Raw genomic sequence first — 27,453 nt, 5'->3', positions numbered from 1 at the left:
CAAGCCTCTCAAATCAATCCAGTTTCACAACTGAAAAAACGGGGGGAGCATTTAATCTAATCATGTGCCTTAGAGAAAAAATTTCCAGCTAAAGAGACAAAGTAAAGATGTTTCTATCTAATCTTTCTCCACAAACACACACACAAACTCACAGAGAGAGAGAGACAAAGAGAGGAAAAGAAAGGATGATAAAAACAACAGGAGAAAAAGTTGAAAAGCCAGCAGAGCTCATGAGAAATACGAAGAGGAAAAAACTACCACAGAAATAAAAGCCACACTAGAAGCAGCAACAGACAGGGCTAGACAGAAACACACACTAACAGAAAGCAGGACAGCAAGGCCTGCACAGCCCTCCAGGAAAGAAAGACAGCCAAAGACTGCTACTCGTCAATCTGTCATGCAAACACAGGTCACGGAGTCATGGCCACATACTCAACAACTCGGGAAATACTTCACACATGTGTATTTTGGGTGGAGGGGAAGGTGTGAGGTTGAACCAGATGTCAAACAAGAGACAAATACAGGCCTAATCATAAGAAATCAACCAACTTAAAAATAACTATGGTTGGTTTAAAACTAAGGAAATTCTGAGTACAGAATAAAATGAAAATGCTACAAATCTTGGCAATAAATAAATAATATACTAAAAATATCAGGAGAGAAAGGGAGTGGTCAAGTATGAGAAAGAATAACTCTGAAAGCCAGGACTCATTAAAGAACTGTTTAAAGCTAGAATTCAGTCAACAGTTTAAATATAAAAGGTGTAATGCTACATGCTTTACCTAAGAACTTACAATATTAACAAGAATTGTTGAGAAACAAAGAGGAAGTGAAGTATGTGTAATTTTTTCATCTTTCATAATGAGAGATCAACACATACTGTTTAAATTGGCAAATTTTAAAAGAAGTTAAAGTATGTTATTACATTATAAACTACAAAATTTCCAAATTACCAACTATATCCAAAGTCAAAACAAACACAGACCATATATAAAAATATAAAATATGAAAGACCATAATATATTTTCTAAGTGACAGCAAGTATTATATCTATCCTAGCGATCCCATAAATGGGAAAAAACCATCTATTAAAACAGAGTCTCTGACAAACTCAATTACACACAAATACAGGAAACACAACTAAACCAAAGTGACTGAAAACACTGAAAGCAAAAGGATGGACAAATAAAACTTAGAGAAAGCAGCAATCCTGATATTAACGTTAAACTGAATTTAAGGCAAAATGCATAAGACAAGCCCAAAAGGAACGTTGCATTAATGTGAAATTCAAACCCACAGCAAGATCAGGTAGCTTTACATATCAAAATGTCCAGGGCAAAATCTGTAAGTAATAAGATGAAACAAAAAAGCAAAGATATCTTCTATTTTAACTTACTTCTCTGTCTCTAACCAATCAAGAAAACAGAATTTAAGTAAGAATAGTGAACTCTACAACAACTTAAAAAATAACAAATATGTCATATTTTGCATTTTTCAGGCCAGCATATACTTGTGCTATTTAATTGTGAAACTTAACAAAAGTACAATAAAATGAAAAAACTGAAAAAAAACCCAAAAACCTACACTGGACCACAAAGAAAATCTCAGTGAACTTCAAAAAGTAAAGGGGACAGACCACATTCTCTGATAACAGTACAATGAAATCAGTAATCATAACAAAATAAAAAAGCCAACAATCCCACAACAACCTGGAAATTTTAAAAACTCTTTTGAGATTTTTGGCATTCAAAGCAAATCAAAATTAAATTGCAGATTATCCAGAAAATAACACTAACTCTAATAGAAGCCAGAAAACAACATAACTCTAAAAGAACCCATATGCCCAAGCAAATACAGCATTCATAGTAAAAATAATAACTACAGAGACTTAAGTAAGTAAGAGAGAATGGCAATAATGCCGATTGACTATGAGGTAGTGGGAGAAACGAGGACAGGGTGAAGCTAGGATTCCAATGGATCAATTTACTTCTTAAAAGCGAGAGAGAGAGATCTGCAGTGTTTGTGGCAAAATGTTACCTTCTGTTAAAACTAAATGGTGAATCCATGAGTGTTTGTTATATTATTTTCTGTCTGAAATTTCATAAATTAAAATTAACGTTTAAGATAAAGAACCAAAAATGCATTTAAGTTAAAAGTTCCACTCAGAAAAGTAGAAAATAAAAAATGGAAAACAGATTAGGTCATAAAGAGATAAATGCACAAACTAATGAATTAAAACCAGTACAACTAATTATTAATCTAGGAGCCAATCTTTGGGGGAAAAATAAATTTCAACATAATGAATCAAGAGGAAAAAGAAGCAGGCAGAGGGAGAAAGTAGAGGAAAGGAAACAATATTTAAAATCAGAATGGAGATTTAACCATGGTATGGAGGAATCTAAAAGAACAATATGACAATGTTTGCTACAATGCTAAACAAATACATTCTGTTAACCTGGATGAAATGGATAGTCTTCTAAGAAAAAAAAAACTTTCAAAACTGACCCTAGAATATTAAGATAAATCCTATCATGAAACAAATAACTTCAATGCTCTTTAAATTACTTAAGGATAAAGAAAAACTTCCTAAATTCTCTATAAAACCATCACAAGAGAACCCAGAACCTGACAAGGAACACACATAACTATAATTTTATAAATAGATGGAATAATGTGAAATAAAATATTAGCAAACAAAAGCCATCATATTAAAAGAATAACCCACCATGACCAGCTAGGATTGTTCCAATATTTCAAGATTACAACACTATCAGAAAATCTATTAAAATAGTAACGTAACGTTTAATGGTGTAATGGCTAAAGCCTTTTGCATCTATGAAAACAGTGTACTTTTTCTCCAAAAATCTTTTGATAACTTTAAACATCCCAATAAAAATTACAACAGGATTTTTTTCAGTAACTTGACATGCTGTTTCTAAAGCTCAGGTGGGAAAAAGAGCCACATGAGATAACGCAGGAAAACTATGAAAATGGAGAGAAAAACAAGATCACCTACAAAATATTAAAAACCTAACAGTAATAAAAAGCCGTAGTACTTAAAAATTTGACACTGGCGTAAAACAAGACAAAGAAATGGAATACTACAGAGTCCCCAAATAGACAGACAGATGGACAGAGAGAAATTTAGTATATGTCAAAGACGGCATTTCAAATTAGGTTAAAAAAGAGAAAGGCTGTGTAATTCAACAAAAGGTATTGGGACAAATCCAGCTACTAGAAAGAGGAGAGATGTTGGTAGTCAATCTGGATTCCTACCTTACCCCGTAATAGGAGCTAGATCAAAGACTCAGATGTGAAAAAAAAGATAAAAGAACCTGTCAAACATATTAGAGGAATAACTTATTAAAAATTATCTTGTAGTGGAGCAGAACTTTCAAACAAAAGCTCACAAAAGACTGACAAATTTGAATATATTAACATTAACAATTTGTCTTCTAAAAATGACCAGAAAAAGGATAAACTGAGAATCAGAAAAAGTATTTTTCATGCATATAACAAAGGACTAATTTCCTTAGCGTTTAAATATATAAGTATAAATTAACTATACTAAATAAACACACATATATACCTACACACAGATATATTCCTAAAAGTCACTATGAAAGATAACCAGCAGAAAAGCGGGCAAAGATTAGGGATAGTTCAAAGAAAACAAACTGCAAAATAGATTTAAATGTATAATAACAAAGCAGTCAGCCTCTCTCATTAAAGACATATAAATAAATGAAAACAAAATTCCAGTTATAAGGTTTGCTTACTACCAAAAAGAGTAATAATCATAGCTGTGAGAATGCAAACAGAAACACTCATAAACTTGTGGTATGGAAATTAGTAACCTTTATTAAGGAGAATTAGGTAGTATCTACAAAAACTTTAAAGTATCTACTTCTTGGCCTAGAAATTCAATTCCTAGAAATGTAAGAAGTTTATTTTGGGGTCATTATTGATAGTAACTGAAAACACTGAAAACATTTATCAACAGGGACAAACATACTATGGAATTCCACAGAGCTTTTAAAAAGAACGAGATGATCTCCGGGTGCTGGGAAGGAAAGATGGGCAACACGCTTAGGTAAGTGATGTGCATATAGAAGCGTTATGGTATCCTCCGACTTGTGTAGGGATAGAAAAGTAAGTTCACATTATGTGTAATATGCAAGATTCTAGGAGAATAATACAAAAGAAATGATTTGCTTACAGCTTCCTCTAGGGAACAAGACTGTGAGACTGTAGTAGGACAGAGACGCACTTTTTACCTTAAATCTTTTCCTACATTTACGTGCCAGACATATTCTAAGCTGGGGATACAGCAGTAAATACATAACATCCCTGCATTCGTCGAAATTACATGGAGGGGGGATGCAGAGTGGGGAGACACAATAAAGAAAATCAACTGTGTACACACACACAATGTCAGATGATCTAAGCACTGTGAGGCACAGTAAAGAGGGCTACAAGGGAAAGGGACCGTATGGGGTGGTGTTAATAAAAGGAATACAGTGAGCATGGGAGCATACGAAGGTTCCCCTACCCCAGGATCAGGAGTAAAGTGCTGTATGAACTACTACACCCTGAAGAGCAATCAGCCAGGGGGAGAAAGGGCAGGCAGGGGCACTCAGAAGCAAAGGAAACTCGGGTAGGTGTTCCTCAGTGGCTCTGGGTAGGGGGGGAACGAAACCAGAAACCAGTTCACAAAAGGTCTTATAAAATAATCTGAAGGGTTTAGACATGGGAACAGAAAATTAAGAGCTAGATTTTAGAAAAAGTTACTCTGGCTGCAGTGTAGAAAGTGTTTGGGGGGAAACAAACTGAAAAGTAAAGAAACCAGTTAAATGTTTCAGTAATTCTGTCCAAAGCTAACGGCATTTAAGAGAAAAAGTAGCAACAGGGACGGAGAGTAGTAAGTCAGTCGAAAACGTACAGCCGATCCCCACTATTTGCAAATTCCATATCTGCAAATTCAGTTACTCACTAAAATTTATTCGTAACCCCTTGCGGCACTTTCGCAGTCACTTTCGGAGCACATGCAGAGCAGCAAAAAGTCTGAGTTGCCCAACACGCGCATTCCCAGCCGAGGTCAAACAAGCTGACACTCTGCCTTCTCGTTTCAGCTCTCATGCTGTAAACAAGTGTCCTTTTCACGATCTATTCAGTGCCATGTTCTTCACATTGTGATTTTAGTTGGTAATTTTGCTGTTTTTAATGGTCCCCAAGAGTAGTGGGGAAGCACTGCCTAATGTTCCTAAGCACAAGGTAGCTGTGATGCACCTTACAAATAAAACACATCCCTCAGACAAGCTTCATTCAGGCATGAGCTATAGTGCTGCTGGTGAACATGAATGAATCAATAATGCATAAATAATATATATTAAACAGAGAGTATTTAACAGATACGCAAAATAAGGTCTTGTATTGACTGGTTGACAAATATGCTGTGCCCAGAGGCGCAGAGGAACCTAACCCTGTATTTCCTGTAGGAGCAACTGTTCAGTATTTGTTAAGTCGATGTTCACATATTTCATTGTGCTAATTTATGACTTTATGAAACATAACTACCATAATAAAGGACAATCAACTATATATGTACACACATATATTTACTCATTTGTAAAGCAGAAATACTAGGACTGGTCGTCAATTGTAATAAGTAAATGAGGGAGAGAAATCAAGGATGCTGCTAGCAACGTTTCTGGCTTAAGCAACTGGAACATGGTGATACTATTAACACAGACAGGAAATAGGAAGTGGCGGCAGCTTGGATCAGGAAGGCAAAGATGCCAGCTTTGGAGAGTGTAATGTTATGCATTTCAATTGTAATAAACGTGACTATGTGTCTAAGTACCCATACACCCTCCCCTCTGAGGCTAAGAACCACACCTTTGTTCATCTTGGTGTATCTCTTGCAACTAAAATGATGCTTTCCTTTAAGTCAAATAATATAATCAGGCACGTCAACATTAGAAACAAGCACTTTATTAATTTTTTTACCTCCCACTGCCACCTTTGCAATTACATTACCAATAATCACCATAACCTATACTTCAATAGTATTTCTATGTGCATCCCCAAAAGTAAAAATATATAAAATTTTACCTCGTGGAAAGCAAGAATTCTAAATGACAAACATCTTAGAAGTTCTTCACAATCAGGTAGTTTTTTAAATTTGTTTAGAGAAACATAAAGCAGTACTTTTAGCATAAATTATTAAAATACTATTCTGAAATATCAAGCTTATATCAAAAAATCCTAATGGATAAATCGTGACATGTTTTCACATTTGATTTAAGAAAACCTCAGAATACAATTTGTTTCAATGTAGCTTGTACAAAAATGTATAAATACACTCAAAATGTGACTTTTTTACAGCCTAAAAATTAAAATTACAAAATACAACTGCATACACCGAGCTTTATACAGTTATAAAAAAACTCGTAAAGAAATTCATCCTAATCCCTCCCTGTCTAGTCAACATTATCTTTGTTGATATGAGATAGAAAACTTCTCAGCTACTACAAAACTGATTTCATAACCAAATATATACCTGAGCAAACATAAAATAGAAAACTCATTGATACAAAGTTCTTCCTCAATATACAACTACGTATATGTTTATTTGCAATGGTCCACATAAAGATTCAGGGGCAATTTAAAAGGCAACCAATCATCTACGAACCCATTATTTTTCTCTTAACCGTGTTTATCTGACAGCACTTCCTTTTACATACAAAGAAAAGCACTGGACTAGGTTTTATCCTTAGTGTGAAAATTAGGTGCATGACCTCCCACTGAATATTAAAAATTAAATATAATACACTGGGAATAGTTATTACTACCTATGAGAAGAAAAAGGCTACAAGAAAAGTTCAAGAAAGGATTCACAGCTAAGGGAGGACAAGTGGTTAGAATGCCAGTTTAGTAACTAGGACACAGGAAAAAGGTAAAACAAAAAAAAGTTAAAGTGCTCTGTACAGGAGGGAAACCCTGGTTCTTGGCAATTAATGGTAAGAAGAACCGTAACGTAAACAGCCAACCAAAGACTTCAGAATGCAAAAGGACAAAACATCCACGAACATCAGATCTCTTCAAAAACCAAGAGTGAAGAATAAAAATGGTTACTTCAAATGTCCTTTGTTATTTTACATCATTTAGAATGTAATTATATTATTTGTATTTCTTAAGTAAAATATTAACGCACTTAATCATAATAGTCATAAAAATGGCTTTGTACTTCAAAATTGATATTTGAAGTGGAAAATAAGCCAAAAACACTTAGCATACCTGAGCTATCCAGACAGCAGTCAGTCAACAAACAGCAGCTGTGCAGAAGAAGCACCTAGGGCAAGCAACCGTCATCACTAGGAGCGTATCCATGAACATGCAGGCACTGGGCTCTTTACCAAGGGCCCATGGCCAAGGGTGGAAGGGGCAGGGTTTTCTTGGTTCCACCCTCAGAATCTCAGACACTGTGACACCCCCTTGTTCAACAGGGCAAGTGCATGTCAGATACATGCCTGAGAGACCAGTCATCATGACAAGGGAAATAGGGAGACTTATTTTAAAATTGTTACTTTCCCTATCACCCTGTAATACAGAAATTTGCCCCCCTAAAGAAATATGCTCATAAGTGGTAGTTACAATCCTAATCGGCCAACAAAGGGAGATCCAGTTCACTCTACAAGATATACTATACAGGGCTTAAAGAGTATTCTATTTCCACTTGAAAATTAGTTTGTTAGAGAAGAAGGTAAAATAACAGTAGCACTGTTCTACTTCAATATGGGTTAAATAAGTATTTGGAATTCATGTTGCTGGCGTAGCACTTAATCTATCAGGAATTACCGTCATGTCCAAGCAAACTCTTAGAATACAATTCATTTCTAGGTTAGAGACTGCCTATTTATAAATCTAGTTGATGATATACTACTAGTTCAAAATTACTAAAATGCATGACTAAAATTCAAGACTAGAAAAATAAAATCAGCAGTTGGGATAATTCAAACTTTAAAAGTGATCATAAAATAAAACTTATGACTTAAATGTCTCCTAGGCATCAATATGATGTGTGCTGAAATATACAATTAAAAACAAGACCAGAAGACACCACAAGAAAGTGGTCAAGAAAAATGACAACAGAATGCTGGCTTAAGTTTTCCCACCAAAACACTGGATTAAAAACATGGCACACAGCTAAAAATTCTGGACTGTCATTCTGAAAATAAAGAGAAACAAGAAATACAAAAAAAAAAATATGAATTGCATAGTGAAGCAGCTGCCACAGAAAAACATCTTTACTGAGAAAAGGCTAGATATTTTATTTTCATTAAGAAGTAACATTTTAGATACTATTTTTTCCCACAAGAAATACTAATAATGTCAGCATCTCCTATGCAAGAGACCATAATTCCTTATTAGTAATTTTCCCTGGTAACTCCTGATTACTAAAAAATATGAAATATAAATTCTAGTTGGTCAGATGTCATTCTTAGCAGTAGCAATTCGTTTCATTCTACTGATTTCTTTCTCTAAGGCAGTGGTTCTCAAGGAGAAGTAACACATTAGAACCACCAGGGGACCATTCTGAAAACACATTCCTAAGCGTCATCCCTCAGAGACTGGGTCACCATGTCTGGAGTGAAGCCACAGCATCTGTGTTTTGAAAACTCCCCCAGTGATTCTGATGGCTAGTTGAGAACCACTGCTCTAGAGGATGAATTCATACTTGTTCTACTGACTAGAAGAGCTCTTATTTGGTCTGCCATTGCTAAAACTTTGTCATTCTATGCACACAGGTGGCAGTAGCAAAGAGAAAAACTCCACATTTCATTGCTTATAGTAAAAAAAGTTACAAAGATCTGATAAAATTATCTATTCAAAGAACTTACAACCATACTTGAAAACACTTTGCATAGATTTATTTTAAAGTGTGCATTTAGGACAAATGGTTTTGAAAATGTATAAAAATAATTTATGTATTAATGCAACTTCAATATTTACATGGTCCCTTAAAGGATTTTCCTTTTATTATCATCAAAAATGTATTTCAACAACCTCCACAGTATTCTTAAAACTCAGGAGTTTTAAGACTTTCTAATAGAAATATTTTAGTATTCACCTACAGAAAAATAATGAAACTGGGAATGATATCACTAATATTTTAAAATATAATATTGTCTCAGCTATGCTATGCTACATGAGAGAAAGCTTTATCACTAAATTATAATCCCAAGTGGTGGCATTTTTAAGAACAAAACACAAAAATATTTTATAAAAGAAAATGTCTCATTGTAAAAACTTATAAATTTGAATGCTTCAAACAAAAATATCTGAGATTTGATTTCATAATATCAAGTTTCCATATGCACTTTGTAAAGATACACCCATTCCAGGCTATCAACTTAAATAAAGCCAGTTATCACTAAAAGAAGATACAGTAAAAAAAGATTTCAGTGCAAAAACACATATCAACTAAAGTTATCAACTAACTTAAGACAACTTTAACGTAAAAATCACGACTTAAATCTCATAAAGTAACACTATAAAGACTTAAAATTAATTTAAAATAAAAAGCTCTACAGCAGTTATCAAGTTTTCCTTCTGTTACTATTCTCTAGTAAAAGCTTTCTTTTGATTAGATTTTACAATGTCATCAGGAGATGCTGATTTGAAGTCAAATGGAGTTATTGCTATAAGAGGACTTATTTCTTTGTCCTTTATGTCTTGAACTTGTCTACTATAGAGGAAAGTCTTATAGAGGTCTAGGGTGCGTCGCTTGCAGCTTTTCAATGGGTAACGAAGACAGAGTGTTGAAGCAAAAGCTGAAGGTCTAGCAGCAAGGGCCTTGGTCCAAGAGGCAGAAATAGCTGGTTTCCTAGTCAGGAAGCCTTTATTGTTTTTCTTATTATCCTTAGCAGAACTGGAGTTTTTCCCTAACTTTGAACTTGGAACTTTAGTTCCTGGTGTTGGAGCAACTGACTGGGCTGCTACAGGTTTTGGAACAAAATCTGGGGTTTTTATAAGGACACTAAGATCAATGTTTGAATCTAATCCAGGTGACCTCATTTCAGATAAACTGAGCGTAAAGGAATCTTTCTTAATCTGAGAGTTGTCTATATCAATCGTTTCTGCAATCAAATCAGAAAGTGACAAATCCTCAAGGTCTCTCGTAGGAGAAGCTTTATGAAATGCCAAAGACGACAGAGATCCTGTTAATTCTGATATCCCAGTCGAAGACTGATAATGATTTGCTGGTTGTGACAGGGGAAAACATCCCAACCTTAGATCTGTGAAATTGGCAGAGGCTTGGTTGCAAAGATCTGGTAAAGGAAAGTACTGGCTTGGATTGTTTTCTTTGTGTTCCTGAAACAGTTCAGCTAGGGATGGAAGTTCACATTGGGAAAACTGCAAATCGTCATTTTTTAAAATGTCATTCTTAGCACTTTGTTCAACTAAAGAAACACTTCCAACTTCAGTCATTTTACTAGCATTTAAATTATCAAGAGCCATATTCTCCAGTGAGCTAGTTAAGAGCAAAGGATCATGTAAACTTCCTAAGCTGTTTTGTACCGGAATGTTTTGCAAATCAGATAATGAATCATTTTGAATAAAAAGAGAGTTATGGGGTGCAATTTTCTTTATCATTAAGGATTTTAAATCTTGTATTCCTTTGAATGCAGAATCATCTCTGGAAACACATTCTGATGTATGAGGTCTCAACAAATCAGCATCTAGACTCTGTGAAAGCAGACTTTGCAGACTATCTGTGGATGTTAATCTGACTGACGGCTGACTTTCACAAGAATCTCTTGGCATATCATCAATTAGATCAGCTACTGACAGCTCTTTTGTTAACTTACATGATTCTAGTTTCTTTTCACTTCTAGGTCTGTCAAGTTTCTTTTTTTTATGGAGTAAACAGTGACTTGGTACAACTGAGGAATTATGATATAATCCATATTTTACTACTGGGCCAGAAAAATCAAAGGGTTTGCTACTACAATCCAAATGGTTTGCGGATTGAGGACAAGAGAGTTGAACATCATCAGATGACACTTTAGAGGAAGATAATAAGACTCCTTACCTTCCAAGAGCCATTAATTTTCAGATGAATGGTTGACATATGCAGAAGACAGTCACAGCAACCAAAAAGAAACATGAAATGAGGCATTTAATTACTAAATGATTCTTTTGATTATGACATGAATAAAGTGATACATGATCATTATTTAATAAAAAATGAACACTCTAAGGAACAACAATAAAGGAATTTTACCCTCCTTTAACCATCTAAAGTGACCTTCATACTTTGTTCACTGATACATACAAATGTAATACCAAGTTAGTCAATGTTCTAATTTTCACAAATTTTATAATGTTTTTTTAACATACTTCAACGAGGTTTTAACATACTTAAATTATAGTCAGGATTGTCTCAAATTCAAATCATCCAAAAACACCAACGGAAAGAACTAGGTTCATCATCTTCTTTATTTTTACTGTATTAAATACAAGCAAACAACTAACAGCCTATATTTCTACCATGATCTGGGATAAACTATTAACAGAGATGATATATTACAGCGTCATTCTCATATTGGTCAGTTAAAAGCACATACCCCCCAAAATAAAAATTTTTTAAATAGAAAATTAAAACCACCTTTATTTCACAGTAACAGACTGCAGGCCTCTTTGTTATAGGAAAAATCTAGTCCTCAGGTTACAAGAAATATCAACCCAGTTAACAAAGCACCATGCTCCCACCGCCAGATATCATACCAATTAACACAAAGGTACCTGAGTTCCCTTCTTGTGTCAACTAACTCCAAATTTAACCCCAAATTCTATAAATTTAAAATTAAAGGTCTATGAAACGCCAGAAACTATAATTATGATAGTCACGATACTTAAATAAAACCAAATTATATTTATACCTGCTTTAAGCATGAAGGAATTTTTTGACATTAATCTGGCTATTAATTTCCAACTCCTCAACTATTAGAGTTAAAAAACAACAATAATTAAAAAGCTCCCTAAGCTATTCACAAGAAGCAAAAAGTGTCTTGTCTTGTTTTTATCTGATTTTATCTCCCCTATATTCTGTTAGTTACACAAACAAGCAGGGGAAAAAAAATTTAAAAACAGGCTTTATCAGAGACAAGGGAACAAAGCCCTCAGTTTAAAAATTCACAAACTAGAAAATCAACTGATAGGAATCAAGAGTTACTGTAACATGCAAAATTTTCTGCCCATTTTTCAGAACAGCTCAAGCAAATCAAAGCCTCTTTAAAAGCATTCACTTAAAACAACTAAAAGAGAACAAGTAAAAGCATACCTTTCGCTGTCTGTCCTGCAGATGCTGCTCCCTGACTCTTCGCCTTCAAATTCTGCAGGCTGTCTTGCTCCAGAACCATTGACAACGCCTTCTGCACGTCAAACTTGCTCTTCAGAACTGCTTCCATCAACACGTCGTCTGGCACGTCATCTCCAAATACCTCTCTCATGTGATCAAGGCATGAATAAAGATGAGCTAGAACAGACAGCAATAATTAAAGGCTACACTAAATGGTCTCAAGACAGAACACTCGATCTTCAAAACTGAAAAAAGGATTTGAAACTATAGGATGTTCAACTCTCCTTTCGCTTTGGCAAAAATTATTTGTAACGATTATATTTTTATCCACAATATACCTATCATCCCTTATCGGGAGAATAATTTTATTAAGAAGTCACTATAATAAATGTCTCCTAAATAATACTAATGCTTGAAAAAAGTGTAAACCGTATACACTAATATCTATTTTCAGTCAATGATGAGGACTGGTGTCTGCACTGATGATTTTTTCCATGTACAGAAACAGAGGGTAGGTATGGGAATATTTCTAACTTGTAAGTAAACCTAGTTAATTACTAAGTATATTTTTTTAATTTCTTAAATTAATACCTTAAGTTTCCTTTTAGGCTAACTTCAGTTTTCCCCAGCCAACTAAAATCATCCTTACTAACTCCTCAAAAATGGGCAAGATAAACTTAATATAAAAATGACATAAAAATAAGGAACTCCAGTAGATTGAGAATGGACATTCATTTTAAAAATAAAAAATTTAAATCTGAAAGTATAAAATCTTTAAGGATTTTTATTTTCTGATGACATTACTCTAAAAAGTAATTACTAATATTCATAATGATGTAAATTCCACAAAAGCAGAGGTTTTATATCCCTAGATCCTAAAATAGTACCTGGTACCCAGAGGCCACTGAATAAAAATGGATGAACATATTCATTTATATTTGTATAGCACTGGGCAATTTTCGAAATACTTAGAGATATATACATATCTTTTGTAATCCTCACAATACTTCTATGACCCAGGGCTATCAAGCAAACTCTAATTCATAAAGCTAAGATGACAGAAAATCCTGGCACCTTTAAGTGAACGGTAATCAAAACAGAACGCAGGTCTTCCGTGCTCCATGAAACCATTTCACAGAATGCAATTATATTACATTTTACATGTTTACATGTTGAATAAGGAATCTACTAGCAATCCCTTCCTTTAAAAAAAAAAGTATTTGATACTTTTCTCTTTGCTTTTTTAATTATTAAAAATAAATTCCTCAAATATATGGGTAATTCTGCTTTGCTTGAGTACAAGATTAACTTTAGGCTAGTAAGTTACACTTGGAAAACTATACCTATTTCATAAAAACATGAATTCCTGAAACTGGAGAACAGTTAGTATAGCTAGCCTCAGGGCCCTTCTTATTAATTACAGCAACTATTTTCTACACATACACAATGAGTAGAGATATGGAGTCAGGCTGTCTTGGTTCGTATCCTAATGTCACTTACTACCGGGTGCAACCTCGGCCAAGTTACTTCTCTGTGTCTCATTTTCCTACCCTGTAAGATGAGGACAGTAACTGGTTTACCTCCTAAGGTTCTTATGAAGATTAAGTATGTTAATACCAGAACAGCACTGAGAACAGTCCCTGGAAAGCATTTAGTAAAGGTTAGCCACAATCATCATTGTTGTTATCACGCAATTACCTACACATCAGGTAGAAATGATCAACTTTCATTCTCAAACTTACCTCTGAATTTCAAACCTCCATAATCATTCTGAGAAAGAGCAGAAAGAGTAGAAGACCTCTACTCTATTCCTATCCTCTCACCCCACAATGACAACTGTGACACTTTCTTTAAAACTACAATCAAATGCTATCGAGTTTACACAGCACCTCCTTTACAAACTTTACCCAGACTGTCAAATGTATTTTGAGAGTTGATAAAGAAATTTTTTAAATCTTTATCTGTTTTTTCCCTTTCTACTTTCTAATTTTGTATATTTGTGCTTTCTCTCCATTGTTCTTGATTTGGTTAGTAGCTGATATATATCTTACTAATTTATTCAAAGATCAGCTCTCATATTTATACATTTCCTCTTTCTGTTTTCAAATTAACTGTTACAAATTTTCAATTTAAAAATGTTTATAGAACAAAGCCACACTCCAAAGAAAGAGCAAATCGGCTCAGCCCTGCTCACTACCAACAGGTGGCATTACTGTTACACGGGCCATTTTAGTTCTGCCACATTGTTCACCAATCTATGGCTTGAGTGACAGATCCACACTACTGCCATACTGTGCTGGCAACCCACATGCAAAACGGAGGAAGACTGGCACAGATATTAGCTCAGGGCCAACCTCCCTCAGCAAATTAAAAAAAAAAAAAAAAAAAAAAGGCCAAAGCCAAAATATAAATATCTTTGTTAAAATTTTTAACCAAAGTGAAAAAAAGCAAACTCAGAACAAACGTCATTACCATTTACAAGTTTTATCCTGAAATTTAATTTCCACAGATAAGACCAATCAGGACTTGTATAGTGTTACTTTGGATTGAAAAGAAACTTTTTTTAAACCCAGCCTTTTGGAACCTAACATTTTGCAAGGAAATGAGCTTCTGTAATCTAATCATAAGCTCCACATAGAGCTTATGAAAAAATAAATATTGCTAAAAGAACAAAAACACTCAAGCTTCTCTCCTAAGGAGATGAATAATGGGAGAGTTCAATCAAAAACTCCAGCTACTAAATAACAGCCAATCAACTTTTCAACTATACAGTTAACCATGCACTCCTCACAAAACACACTTAATAAATGTAAATTTTCCTTGAAGAAACGATTCGTTTGTACCAGTACTACCCAGAATCACTATTATGAACAATCATAATAAAACCAACACCTTCAAATATATTAATTACTAATCATTCTCAGGAAACACAGATACAGTATGTTTTCTATACCTTGATCAACTCCACTTAGCTGACGGTTCAACAGTGCACTGGAGGGCTCTTTCAGGTCTTCATAATCATATTCTTCCACCGGCTCACCAACTGAAGGGCTGTCACGTCGTGAGTATATAAACTGAGCAGCTAGAATATAAAATGATTCAAAAACGCTAGAGTACAGCCATGTCCCATTAACTATTTTTTTCACAAAAATTACAGTAAAAATTAAAGATTCTGACGTACCACATACAGTCATTTACCCACATTCTATAATAATGGATGAAAACAAAAACAAAGACAAAATATATCATACCCCAAATTCTGCTCAAACTCCCTAACTATTCATTAGCCTCGTATAATCGTCTTCCTTACTTTCCTCCTTTTCCAAATCCATTCCACCGAGCTTACTTTCTCCGAAGTTTTCAAAGACTACCTTTCCTAATATCTCATCCTTGCCTACTACTCGGTCTTTCCTGAAATTTTCTCTTCTTTCGTACACGTATTTCAAACTTATCAAACTTGCTTATTTTCATAATTAAATAGACTACGTTAATTTTCACTTTCCAAGAATTGCTAATTTTGCCTGAATCCAGGAGTCAACCAAAATCATAGGCTTTTTTTTTTTTTTAAGGAATAGCCCTGAGATAACATCTGCTGCCAATCCTCCTCTTTTTTGCTGAGGAAGACTGGCCCTGAGCTAACATCTGTGCCCATCTTCCTCTACTTTTTCATGTGTGGGACGCCTATCACAGCATGGCTTGCCAAGCTGTGCCATGTCTACAACCAGGATCCGAAGCAGCAAACCCCAGGCCACCAAAGCAGAACATGTGAACTTAAACCACTGCGCCACCGGGCCGGCCCAGGCTTTAACTTTTGAACCACTCGTACTTTGAATCATACACTGACACTGTGTACTAGTGCCATCATATACCTAACTTTGACTTTCAGACATCAGCCCGTGTTACTCTGCAGTACTGGCACTGTCACCACTCAATACATAACTGAGTACTGTATATTTCATTAAAAGGAGGAAAGACAAAACACCAAACTGCCAATATATGCCTGAGTCTCATCTACAAAATACAAGTGGCAAAAAAAATAAGCACGCATGCCCAAAGTGTTGACTCTTTTCCCTCAAGTGGATGCCCACTGAAGTCAGTTTCTGAAGACTGTGTTCAATTGTGAAGGAATAAAATTAAAGAATAAATTAAGAAGGATAGAACTATCAATACAGTATTTTAAAGGCAAGGTGTTATTAGGGATTAAATGCTATTTAGCTTTGTGGAAGAGCACGTAACATGTTAAGTCTATCACTTAGCGTTCCCACATTTGACTTTTGTGCATGTTTTCAGGAAGGCACTACCTATGAAAGTAAGGGGAACTAACTACACTCAAAGTTTATAGATAATGCATATACAGACAATAGATAATACCACGGCTTATGTGTAACACCTGTACTCAGAAGGCCAGGCATAAGTGCTATGCATTCACAGTATAAATCAGTGAGGGCCTTACAGATTAGCAGGGAAGGCAAAGAAGAAAAACCTACTGATGTATTTTAAAAGCCAAATGAGTATTACAGACTATAAGCACTGCAGAAACGTAGAAGATCTAGTAATCACTGATGACAGGAGCAGCTATAATAAAGGAGGTAAGACGTCACAAAAACTGACAAGTGGAGGACACCTTGGACAAGAAGAGAATGAGAGAAATACACAGCAGCTGAGAGAACTCAATGTATTCTGCTATGATGCATGTGTCCTTAACACAAACTAGCTCATACCACACAGTAAATAGGGAATGATCAGGGTGTAACATTCAAGTTGCTTTTGCTTTATGAGATTTTCCCCCAACACTTCAATGATTTGCATAATAGCAGCAGGTACAAAGTCCAATAACACCAACCACAGACTATCATACTGTAATTACAGTGTAATGCCAGATAGCCTCACATTCTTCCTCTTGGCTCAGTCTGGCCACATGTCCTGTTTTGTGCCTGCTTACTGCTTGGCTCTGCACAATCTATGAGTATTTTGCCTTTGCAACATTACTCATTAGTTTCAACTCTTTCTTACACCTCTATCAAGCTTTTACCGTTTTTTATTGTAAAGTCGTATATTTACTGGAATATTTCTTAATCAGAAAGTTAATGTATCTTTCCAAATGTGCGAGCATTTTTTTTTTTTTGAGGAAGATTAGCCCTGAGCTAACATCTGCTGCCAATGCTCCTCTTTTTGCTGAGGAAGACTGGCCCTGAGCTAACATCCATGCCCATCTTCCTCTACTTTATATGTGGGATGTCTGCCGAATCAGCCATTATCCGAACTGGCGAACCCCGGGCCGCCGAATCGGAACGTGCGCACTTAACCGCTGCACCACAGGGCCAGCCCCTGTGCAAGCATTTTCATTAAGATGATTACTGCTTTTTTTTTTAGTACTTTACAGGCTGAGCTGCAAAGATTATGTTTTGTATATATTCTTATTTCCCCCCCTCTGGTGCAAGAATTATATACATTATTATAAAGTGAGCATGGCTAAAGAGCAGAAGAGACATCCTATTTCACAGATTCTCTAAGATGACCACTTTTATCACATTAAAATCCCAGAATGAGGGATGTGCCTTACAACCAATGGCATCTTAGCATTACGTAAAACTTTGACAGCCAATTTTTTTTAAGTGGTACATGAAATAATGATATGTCTTACAATCCGTGGCATCTTAGATTTAATGAAATGTGTTAGTACTACAAACTATTACCTGGGCCATTTTGTGCCTGGTGATTACTGGTTATTACAAATTACTCTCCTGGCTGTAAAACACTACTGAGTTTAGGCTAAAAGCAACAAATAAACTTTCCCCAACTTCCCCTCATAGCTCTCAACTGTGAGGAAAAAATCTAAGACAAATCAAAAATCAAGTGAGACAAGAAATGAGACATTTTCCTCAATAATTTTGACTTAGGAAACATGGACAGAGAAGAGGAAGTTGTCAATGTCCAGACTTCTACTCTGCCTCCTAGGAGCTATTTTTCTGGGGGGGGTTGCCTACCCCCTTACACACACAAATCCAACCGAGAAACCCATACTGTGGCTATTGTTTCGGAAATAGTGATGGCTGGATCTGCCAGGAGTTGGGAGGGAAATTCCCCAGGGAAAATAGCTACTGGGGGGAACAACGGTCCAAATCTTTGAAGTTGAAATGAAAGCCCAAAAGGCAACAAATATAATAAAAGGACTGAGAGAAAAGCAATGGAGAGAAAGTGCTATTCTCTTCTAAAAACTTAAATTACAAACTTTGATGGAAATGCTTTTTGAAAAATTGGACACTCATAGTGACTTTTAAAATTTAAGGCATTTTGACAAACATAAGAGTTCACAGAATTCAAAACCTGACTCCCAAAACTGCCTAAAACTGTTTCCTGAACACCTTAAAATAAAAATCATGGGGGCACTCATTAAAAATGCAGCTTTCTAGACTTCTTCCCCTGGAGATTCTGACTCTGGTGCTGGGACGGGGCAGGCAAGCTGTACTTTTAAAATTACTCCCAGCTGACTGGCATCATCAGCGAAGGTCAGGAAACACCAGTAGGCCAGTCTCCACTCCATCTGCCCCACCTGTGGTCCACTTCGCGTATCTGCATCAGTTACTTCCTAAAATACTACCCCCTTACTCAAAAACCTTCAGTAAGCTGACACTATACACCTAAAGCTAACAATTGCCTTCCACTATTTGACTCCTATTTCCCTTCCTGGCCCTCTTTCCTGCTGCTACTGCATTAACCGTGTGGGTCTTCCCAAACACACGTCGCTAACAGGCCACTGGTCAAGCACTGCTGCTTCCTCTCTCTAGGATGGCATTACTACTCCCCAATTCACCCGCCCCATCCCATCTCCTTCCAGAAGCCTTCCCAAACTCCTTTAGGCAGGACTATTTCTTTACCCACCATACTGTTGTGGCATGTGGCTTGAGGAGGACTTCTAACAAGCTGCCATACACCACACTAACTTACAAACTTATTAGAATAGTGTTTTTCTTACATGTTAATTGACGCTCAATAAAGATTTTGAGTTGAAGGATTACTACTGCTCAAGTGATCACACACAGGTCAGCAGACTGAGGTGGTTCTAATGCCTCAGTAGTAACTGGAAAACTAAGCCAGTCAATTCCTGTAAATGCCTCAGGATTAAGAACAAAGCTAATCACAAAAAGCCAACTAAGCTTTCCCAAATAATGCAACCGCTTAAGCTACAGCCAATCAAATAATTTCCTTGCTTTGCTTCCGTGTATTCTCTATAAAAACCTTATCCCCAGCTCCTGACAATGGAGCACTCCTAACCACTTCCAGTTTGTACCTGCCTGATTCAAAATGTTTGCTCAAATAAACACTTAAAAATTTTAATATGACTCAGTTTATCTTTTAATACTTCTAACTGAATTAGCGGAAACAAAATTTGTAACTGTTGAAATAAAGTTTTATATATAGGCTCTTTTTGCTATCCCCAGCTCCTTGATGTATGCTCAACATTCGATATCAAAGTCAACCTTTCTAAAGGGAAAAAAAAAAAAAGCTGTAACATTTAGAAATCACCTTTCCATCACAAAAATTGTGCTTAATACAGTTTGGGGAAAAAAAATACTCGTGATCAATTTTAGAGAGAAATTCCCATTAATTGATAAAGTCACTCAATTATCAAAATCCATTAGACCATGAATATGACCATCTCTTCAATGACATTAGCTGCTTCTTTAAGAACAGAAAGTATCCTTCCAAAACTATTCAATTCTTACTAAAAATCCCTTGGAAAATATACCACTAAAGAGGAAAAATAAGTTTCTGATCTGATATTACTGTTACTTTATGCACGTTCTGAAAATTAAAAAAACCCAAAACCATATGCTTTTGTTAAAAATACCAATTTGTCACAGAAGAAATTCAAAACCATTTAACTATCTCCTGCTTTGATAAAGTCAGTAGACTTCTTGGTGTGTACAAAAGTAACTCTCAGTCAGGTTTGTCATGGATGTGAACCACACACAGGACACACTCCAGAGCTGTGAGAGATAGGCGGAGACACTTTGACCTCAAGAAAGCGAGGCAATAAAGGCAAATCTCAGAAAAACACTCTCAGAATGCCATACCTTGCGTACTGTTAGCTCATTACTCAAGATTAAGCACGATTCATCCAGATAAGCCTCCATAAGTGAATGTGTTCACCTGCAATATTCAGATGTCTTTCAGTAGTCCCTCTCTCTATGAAGGTTTCCACTCTCGTGCAAGTAACATTCAACCAACTTCCAAGTCCTATAGACCTCAACTCCTATGATTATTTCTTGAATCTATTTCCAAACCCATGCCCCAGTGTCATAAACAAAGCAGGCATCAGCATACCCTGGAGGGCTTGTTAAAACAGGGTGGGGCCAAGAATTACTTTTCTAACAAATGCTCGAGTGATGCTAATGATACATGGACCACATTTTGAGAACACTGTCCTAAAATATCCTCATCTGCTCTAGATTAGTATAACAATCTCTAACTAATCTACCTGCATCCACCCAGGTGCCGCCTTCAATCCAGTCTCTACTATGCAGAAGAGATTTTTCAAAAACTCCAATCTAATTATCACACCTACATCATCTCAGTTTCATGGACAGGCTCTCTACTGCGCTGACAATGTGAGTGATGAGGTTAGTGCTACCAGACCTCACTTTGTCACCTAGTCCTCTGCGACAGTGAACTATAGGAACCCAAGAGGGTCAACCCATAAGGCATTTTTTAACACACTGCAAAATGGCAAGTGCCTGGGAGGTTCCCTGGAAAAAGTGAAATTTCCTTTATTCCTAATCCCTACAAAATGTGAGCTTTTGAATCCCTGAAAATAAGGAGCTTTGAAGGAATGCTGATTAAGCCAGCTCTCAGCTTCTGATCCAGCCTTCTTTATTCTGCTTTGTGATGCTGGGGTTGCAGTCTCTGCAAAGCACATATCTTCTTCGACAGCTACCTCCCTTTTAGGATCAGCCAACAGGGAGATACTAAAGGGAGAATGGAAGGCCAGAGGAAGACAGATGCTCCTTTGCTTTTGGCTTCTCGTCTAGTCACAATCATCCCAGCAACACTTCACCTTGCAGAAGTAGCTTGTTCCAGCAACAGCAATTAATCAGCTTACAATTTTTCCAAAACTCCTAGAACCAGCTTCACCGTGCCCTGACCCACATCCCCTGGACATCATGACCAGCCAGCCAGCTAGAATTCCCTCTTCAAAAGGCTGAAGCCCAGCTTCAGAGGGTCCCTTCAGGGACATCAGTACCAGCCACATAGTGTCCCCCTCCTCAGAGGTCTGAGTCCCACGTCTGAACTTGACAGGCAAAGCAACAGAGCAAAACCCTCTCATCACAGGTCTAAGTTCACGTCCAAGCAGCCCCAACAAGCTTCTAAAAGGTTGGTTTCAGCCTTGTCCCTTTGTTTTCTTAGGTGCTAAGGGTGCAGATCCTGCCTGAAGTTAATTCTTCCTTGATACTTGGGTTCAACCTTTTGCAGTTTTTGTTTTCTAATACTTGGTTAACAACTTTTTACATTAAATTCTCCCTGGCAATATAACTGGTGTGACTTCTATCTCCTAACAGGATCCTGACTGGTAACAGTGTAACATTAAAGAGAGGAAAGGTCCTGATTGGTTATGGCCAAACATGGAAAATATAAATAAAGAGCTAGATACATTTCAGAGCAACAAATAACAAGAAAAAAGGTGACAGGAAGAGAAGAAGTGCTAAGACAACTTTTAGAGCACCTATGCCTTTATAAAGAAAAAGGAATTCTACAAAGTCAGAAAGGACATATTTGGTCTCCAGAGACTAAAAGTGGGATTAAAGCATTAAAGACAGGGTGGACTCGGATGGAAAGGTTAATTATACTAAACCTTTAAACTTGTGAAAAATGAGTTGTATGAATAACATTTATGCTATATCTAACTATATTTAATTGTACCCCATTTTATGGCACAATAAAATTTGGCAGGGCATCTTCACCAATTGTTTGCAGAGCAGGCTGAAATTTGAAGACAGATGTACTGTTAGAGAAATTAGTGAGAGAAAGTTTAGACCAAAGACTCAGTCTTGCTGGAATAACATATGAATGTTTTCTTAATATGGTGGCAAAGAAGAAATTTTTTGGCAGATGAGACAGAAGATGAGGCTCTGATGTGGAATCCTACAGGAACTTGAACTCTAAATCACTCTGTGGCTCCATCAGAAGTCTAAACTACATGTATTTGGTTTATTTACCAAATTGTTTAACAGCAGATAAAGTACTGTATGAAGAGAAGTCTATAACACTTCAATGTTTCCAGTATCCAAAAGATTCCTGGGAAAATTAACTGATGTATGGCTTTAGAAGTTTTAGATTTTCATTATTGACTAAATTACAATTTCATTACAATTTAGATTAATTGCATGCTACAAAGAATATTGGAAAAGCCACAGTTTTCAGAATTTTCCTCAAACTGTTTAAAGCTAAATGATGGAATCAAAACTTTAAATTCTATTCATGGGTAAAGAAATTATTTCATACACCTTTAAAAGTTAACATATAATTATCTTTTTAAATGTTACATAGTATTATAGTCTTACAGAACACTCTAGTCCTAGGAGAGCCGTAACACTTACTTAACATTTTTAAACATCCATATAATGGAAATTAAATTATTTTTTAAAATTCACCTGTTGATGGTGAAATACAATAATCATCCTCTACAGACTGGCCATAGAGATCATCATCTTCAAAATCTAAAATAAAAACACAAGAGATAAATTCATTTACAAGTTCTTTTTATATTCTTAGTTGTTAATGAGAAAGCATCTGAATTCTCTCCAAAAGAAATTAAATTGTTCATCAAAATTAAAGGAACCTGGAATGCTACTTTTCAAAAAAATTCTAAACATTTTAGCCACAAAGTAGGTATTTACTGACTTTATACATATAAAAGACATACACAGTTCTTCTGGTTTTTAAGCTGTGTTTTACTAAGTTTTCCAAGTTTTTACCTCATGTGATCAAAAAATAATAATCCCACAGACCCTATATTTGAATTGTCTTTCCAGGGTAGGCAAAAATCTGAAATGAAATCCATTTTTTTTCATCGAATGTCCTCTACAACCCAAGAATTCATTTTTCATACACCTGACTAACACAAGGTGTACAATCAGACATGAAAGCAGTTTTTCTTCATGTAGAGCCAGGTCACCGCTATAAAACCATCTTCTAACTCCTTGTGTGCACTCTGCTCACGCTAAATGCCCTTTTTTCCCACTGACTAGAATGTGCTCTTTAACCAGATGTTCCTAAGGCTGTTTCCTTCTCCTAGTTAAGATTCTAGCTCAAACGACACCTATACGGAGATGCCTTCCCTGGCCCCTCTGGTTTGTAGAGCAGCAGGCCCCTGCCACTCAGTCTCCAGCACACTCCACTTGACTGGCTTCAAAGCCCTATACTTGTTTCACTCCTTGAGACTCTAAGCTCCTTCAGGGTAAGACTCTGTGTAGCCAACTACCTGGCACAAGGCTGGCACAAACTAACACGTTTTATTATAAATTAATGAATCAAACAATTTAAAACTAAAAACCCACAAAGAACATAAATATATTTACATAAACTTATTTATTCATTCAACACAACTAATACTATGCCAGGGACAATCACAGACATTTGGGGTACAATAGTGAGTGACAGGTACATTCCCACATCCCTACAAACCTCAAATGTAACCAGAACACAGATGAGAAAATGGGCAATTACAAAACCACATGACAAGTGTCCGACACGAGAAATAGAGAGCTATTGGAAACACACATATGAACAACAAAAACAGATAAGGGAGTGAGGTGAATAGGGAAAGATCCCCAGGAATATAATATTTTAAACAATCCCAAAAGATAGTTAGCTAGGTTTCTGAGGGTATTCAGGCTGCAGGAACAGCACATTCAAAGGCAGAGACCAAATGTTCAGGGCAAAGAAAAATTAGATAAATATTACTATTGGATAAAAATGTGCAACATTCAGTAAGTCATTAGATCACAATCCCGATTTAATAACAACTTAATAGCAAATAAATAAGCCTTTCACAAAAAAGCATTTTTAGATATTAAAGACAGCAAACTCTTTTTCACTAGGTCAGGTTTTCAATACTGAAACTGACCCTAAAGTACCACTATATAAAAGGATGAATTCTTTCCTGGGATTTTTGTAAAGTGGTTCTTTTCCTCAACAAAATCTGAGAGTATTTACTGCATGAAAAGCATTGTGCCAGCTACTGGGGTAAACATAAACACAAAGCGCGGACTTCGCCTTCCCGGCACTTTCGCACTAGCCCCTGAGGTGGTCGTGCGGAGTTACCACCAAACTACAGCGGACAGCGCCACAGCTACACAGAAGAACCAACCGGTTTTGGAGCACAAACTCTAATGACGTTACATTACTTGTGAAAATTTTTAAATTATTGTTTTCAGAGTACAAGGGAAAGCCTAACTGGGAAGAAGAGAAATAAACCGGCCCCTTAAAATAAGTCTAACTTTCACAAGCAAGAAGAGGGGACGGACCTCCGATGCTATAGGAACACCTTGGTTGTGATGTCATCAATTGTCCCACCTGCCCCAGGGTTGCCAGGTTCCCGCAGACCAAGCACCTCCAGGAAGCCTTCCTCCACGTAGAATCCTGCTCAAACTCCTCCAGCCCGTTCTGAGTAAGGTGTTCTCCCTATGTGGTTCCCACCGCCCTGTGTGAGCACTTTCCGTAGCATCTTATACTCTCGTCACCTGATACTCGTGTACCGCCCCCCTTAGGCTCCCTCAAACATCTTACTGTCGGTCCCCAAAGCGCAGAACAGTACTCCAAGCACTCGGTTAATGAAGAATAAGCACTCAACTAACATTGGTTGAGAAAATGATAAATATTTATTCAGAAAATGAACAAGTAGTAATCATGCCTCATCATGCTTTCTGTATCATACCTGCAAAAACACCTGCGGGCCTAAAGTCCTTTCTCAGGTAGCGGTAGTCCACGTGCAATACTCACATCCACCGCAATCCTTGGCGCAGCCTCCACGCTGAAGAGACACAGGGAACCTACCGTGTGCTGCTGACTGGATCCCAGTCTCGAAACGTAGCACAGGGTGCTGGCTACCCTCCAGTAGGGTTAGAGCGCACTTATGTTCTAGAATAATCTGCCGGGAGTGTCGATAATGACCAACAACACATTAAGCACACTACATGCTCTGCACTCCTCTGCAGCACTCGTTCCCATCTGTCTACGACTTCAGTCTGTATGATGCTTGGCGATGCCTAGAATCATCCACTGCACAGAGACGTTGTGCTGGTCCTGAACATCCTGGCAAACTCCTAGAGAACATTCGTATACACATTTTTTCCTTTTATTTCATTTTTATAAACCACTTAAGTCCTTTTCGAACCCCGCTTCCTTCGAGTACCGTTTTGTTTCCATTTCAAAAGACACTGACGTCGAGAATGACCAACCCAGAACGGAGTATACCCCTCAGGATCATCTGATCGACTCACCTCTTGGGCCTTTTTAATATGTATCTTCTCTACCGTCTCCTAAGCTTCCAGCTTAGCTTGAAACTCAGAGAGAATAAGCTAAGCAGGTAGATCGAGCCAGGGCCTGCACCGAATACGTGTAAGCAAGCACACGAGCCTTACACGTAGATCCAACACAGTGACAGCAGCACAGAGGCCCGCAACCCTTAAGTCAACCCGGGTCGCGCACACAGATAACATATGGCGCTCTGGAGGGGGTCGGGAGCCGCGCAGGAGGCTGGCCGGCGAGCCCCGGCCGGAGGAGCGGGAGGGAGGAGGGACAAGGCCGCCGCGCAGGGGCCCCGGCCCCGCCGCCCAACGTGCCCGCACGACGCCGGCGGCACGACCCCCGCCCCAAAGGGCACTGGCCCCCGCGGGCGGCGGCCCCGCGCCCCAACACGCAGGGTCCCCGGCGCCCTCCAGCCTGGCCTCCCCTGCGCAGCCGCTTCCAGGGCCGAGGGGATGCCAACGCGCTGGGAGCCCGGTCGGGACAGCGACAGGGACGCCCCTCGCAGGACCCTGCCCCCTACCTTCGTCGTAGTTATAGCCTCGGACATTCCGATGCCGGGCCATGGCGGCGCAGAAGGTGTTCGCCGCAGCCCCTGACGAAACACCCGCTCAGACACGGAGAACGCGCCAACTGCGGCCCGGGGGACACCTATCCGCCATCTTGGCTTCCGGCAGACTTCTGCGCCGAGCGCCTGCGCACGCGCGACGTCCGGTCTGCGCACGCGCGACGGCCACTTCTCCGCGTCATCCACCGTCCGGGGGACGCACGCGCCCTCATGACGCGCGAGGAGTTTGCGTTTCGGCGTGGCCCCGCCCACAGTCTGGTTGACTGACGGGAGTTTCAAAGGGGCGGGATTGCACCGCCCACAATTTGTGGGTTTGGAGTAAATTTAGGAGCGAGGATGGTTGACGGACGCCCGTGTTCTGGATTATTTTGCAAATTTGGTTTGTGATCATCTAGTGAAAAAGCTGACTGTGTGCTGAATAAGAGCAGGCACCTTGTCTTAGCCAACATTCTTTCATCCTTGAGGTCTGCTTAGGCACGTAAGCATTGACAAACCTGTGTACGTTTGTTTTAAGAATTAGTTCGAGCTTTAGAGGGGGAAAAAGGACTCTTTTTAAGTGGGTATAGATGGCTAAGTTGAGCATCTGGCTACAGTAGGTGCCCGTGCTTTCGTGATGCACCGTTTCGCGGATGCCCTCCAGTAAACGACCTCTGCCCTTGGCCCTGGAGACGACTATGGCAGCATCACAGAGAAGGATTCGTTGAGCATTCTGAACACGTGATCGTGTGTAACATCATAAGAGCATCATAGCTTTTTAGACGTAGCGCCAGCCTTGGACTGTAATGCTAAACGTTGATGATGCATGAATCTATGACCGACTGTTAAGTCCTCATTTCTTAGAACACAAAGTGAATGATGCTATGTGTAAAACCAACCTCATTATCGTTCTAAACAAAGTACACAAGTTTTAGCTTGGGTTTTTGAAAGGGTGATGCTTCACACCAAAGGCAAATGTTAAATTCTAGAAATGAATTAGAAGCTTAATCGTCTT

At 37.7% G+C, this 27,453-nt stretch overlaps 1 protein-coding gene across 4 annotated transcripts in view; it reads right to left on the bottom strand.

Moving 5' to 3' along the window:
* The window catches only part of HBS1L (HBS1 like translational GTPase), a 77,379-nt gene extending 50,791 nt beyond the window's left edge, over positions 1-26,588 (bottom strand). For 2 of the 4 annotated variants that reach the window (XM_046674964.1, XM_046674965.1), the window contains exons 1-4: positions 26,418-26,585; positions 23,020-23,085; positions 15,321-15,449; positions 12,350-12,544 (exon numbers count right to left, since the gene is read on the bottom strand). In XM_046674964.1, the coding sequence (XP_046530920.1) occupies positions 12,350-12,544; positions 15,321-15,449; positions 23,020-23,085; positions 26,418-26,460 (433 nt within the window). In that variant the 5' untranslated portion in view covers positions 26,461-26,585. Of the gene's footprint in view, positions 1-7,360; positions 11,094-12,349; positions 12,545-15,320; positions 15,450-23,019; positions 23,086-26,417 lie in introns of those variants that run through there. The other 2 variants (XM_046674968.1, XM_046674966.1) reach the window with 2 other exon arrangements.
* Between the last annotated feature and the right edge of the window lie 865 nt (positions 26,589-27,453).

This window comes from Equus quagga, chromosome 11 (genome assembly GCF_021613505.1).
Source record: "Equus quagga isolate Etosha38 chromosome 11, UCLA_HA_Equagga_1.0, whole genome shotgun sequence".
Taxonomy (NCBI): Eukaryota; Metazoa; Chordata; class Mammalia; order Perissodactyla; family Equidae; genus Equus; species Equus quagga.
The sequence above is the reverse complement of the archived record's forward strand: the minus strand, read 5'-3'. Positions and strand labels throughout refer to the sequence as shown.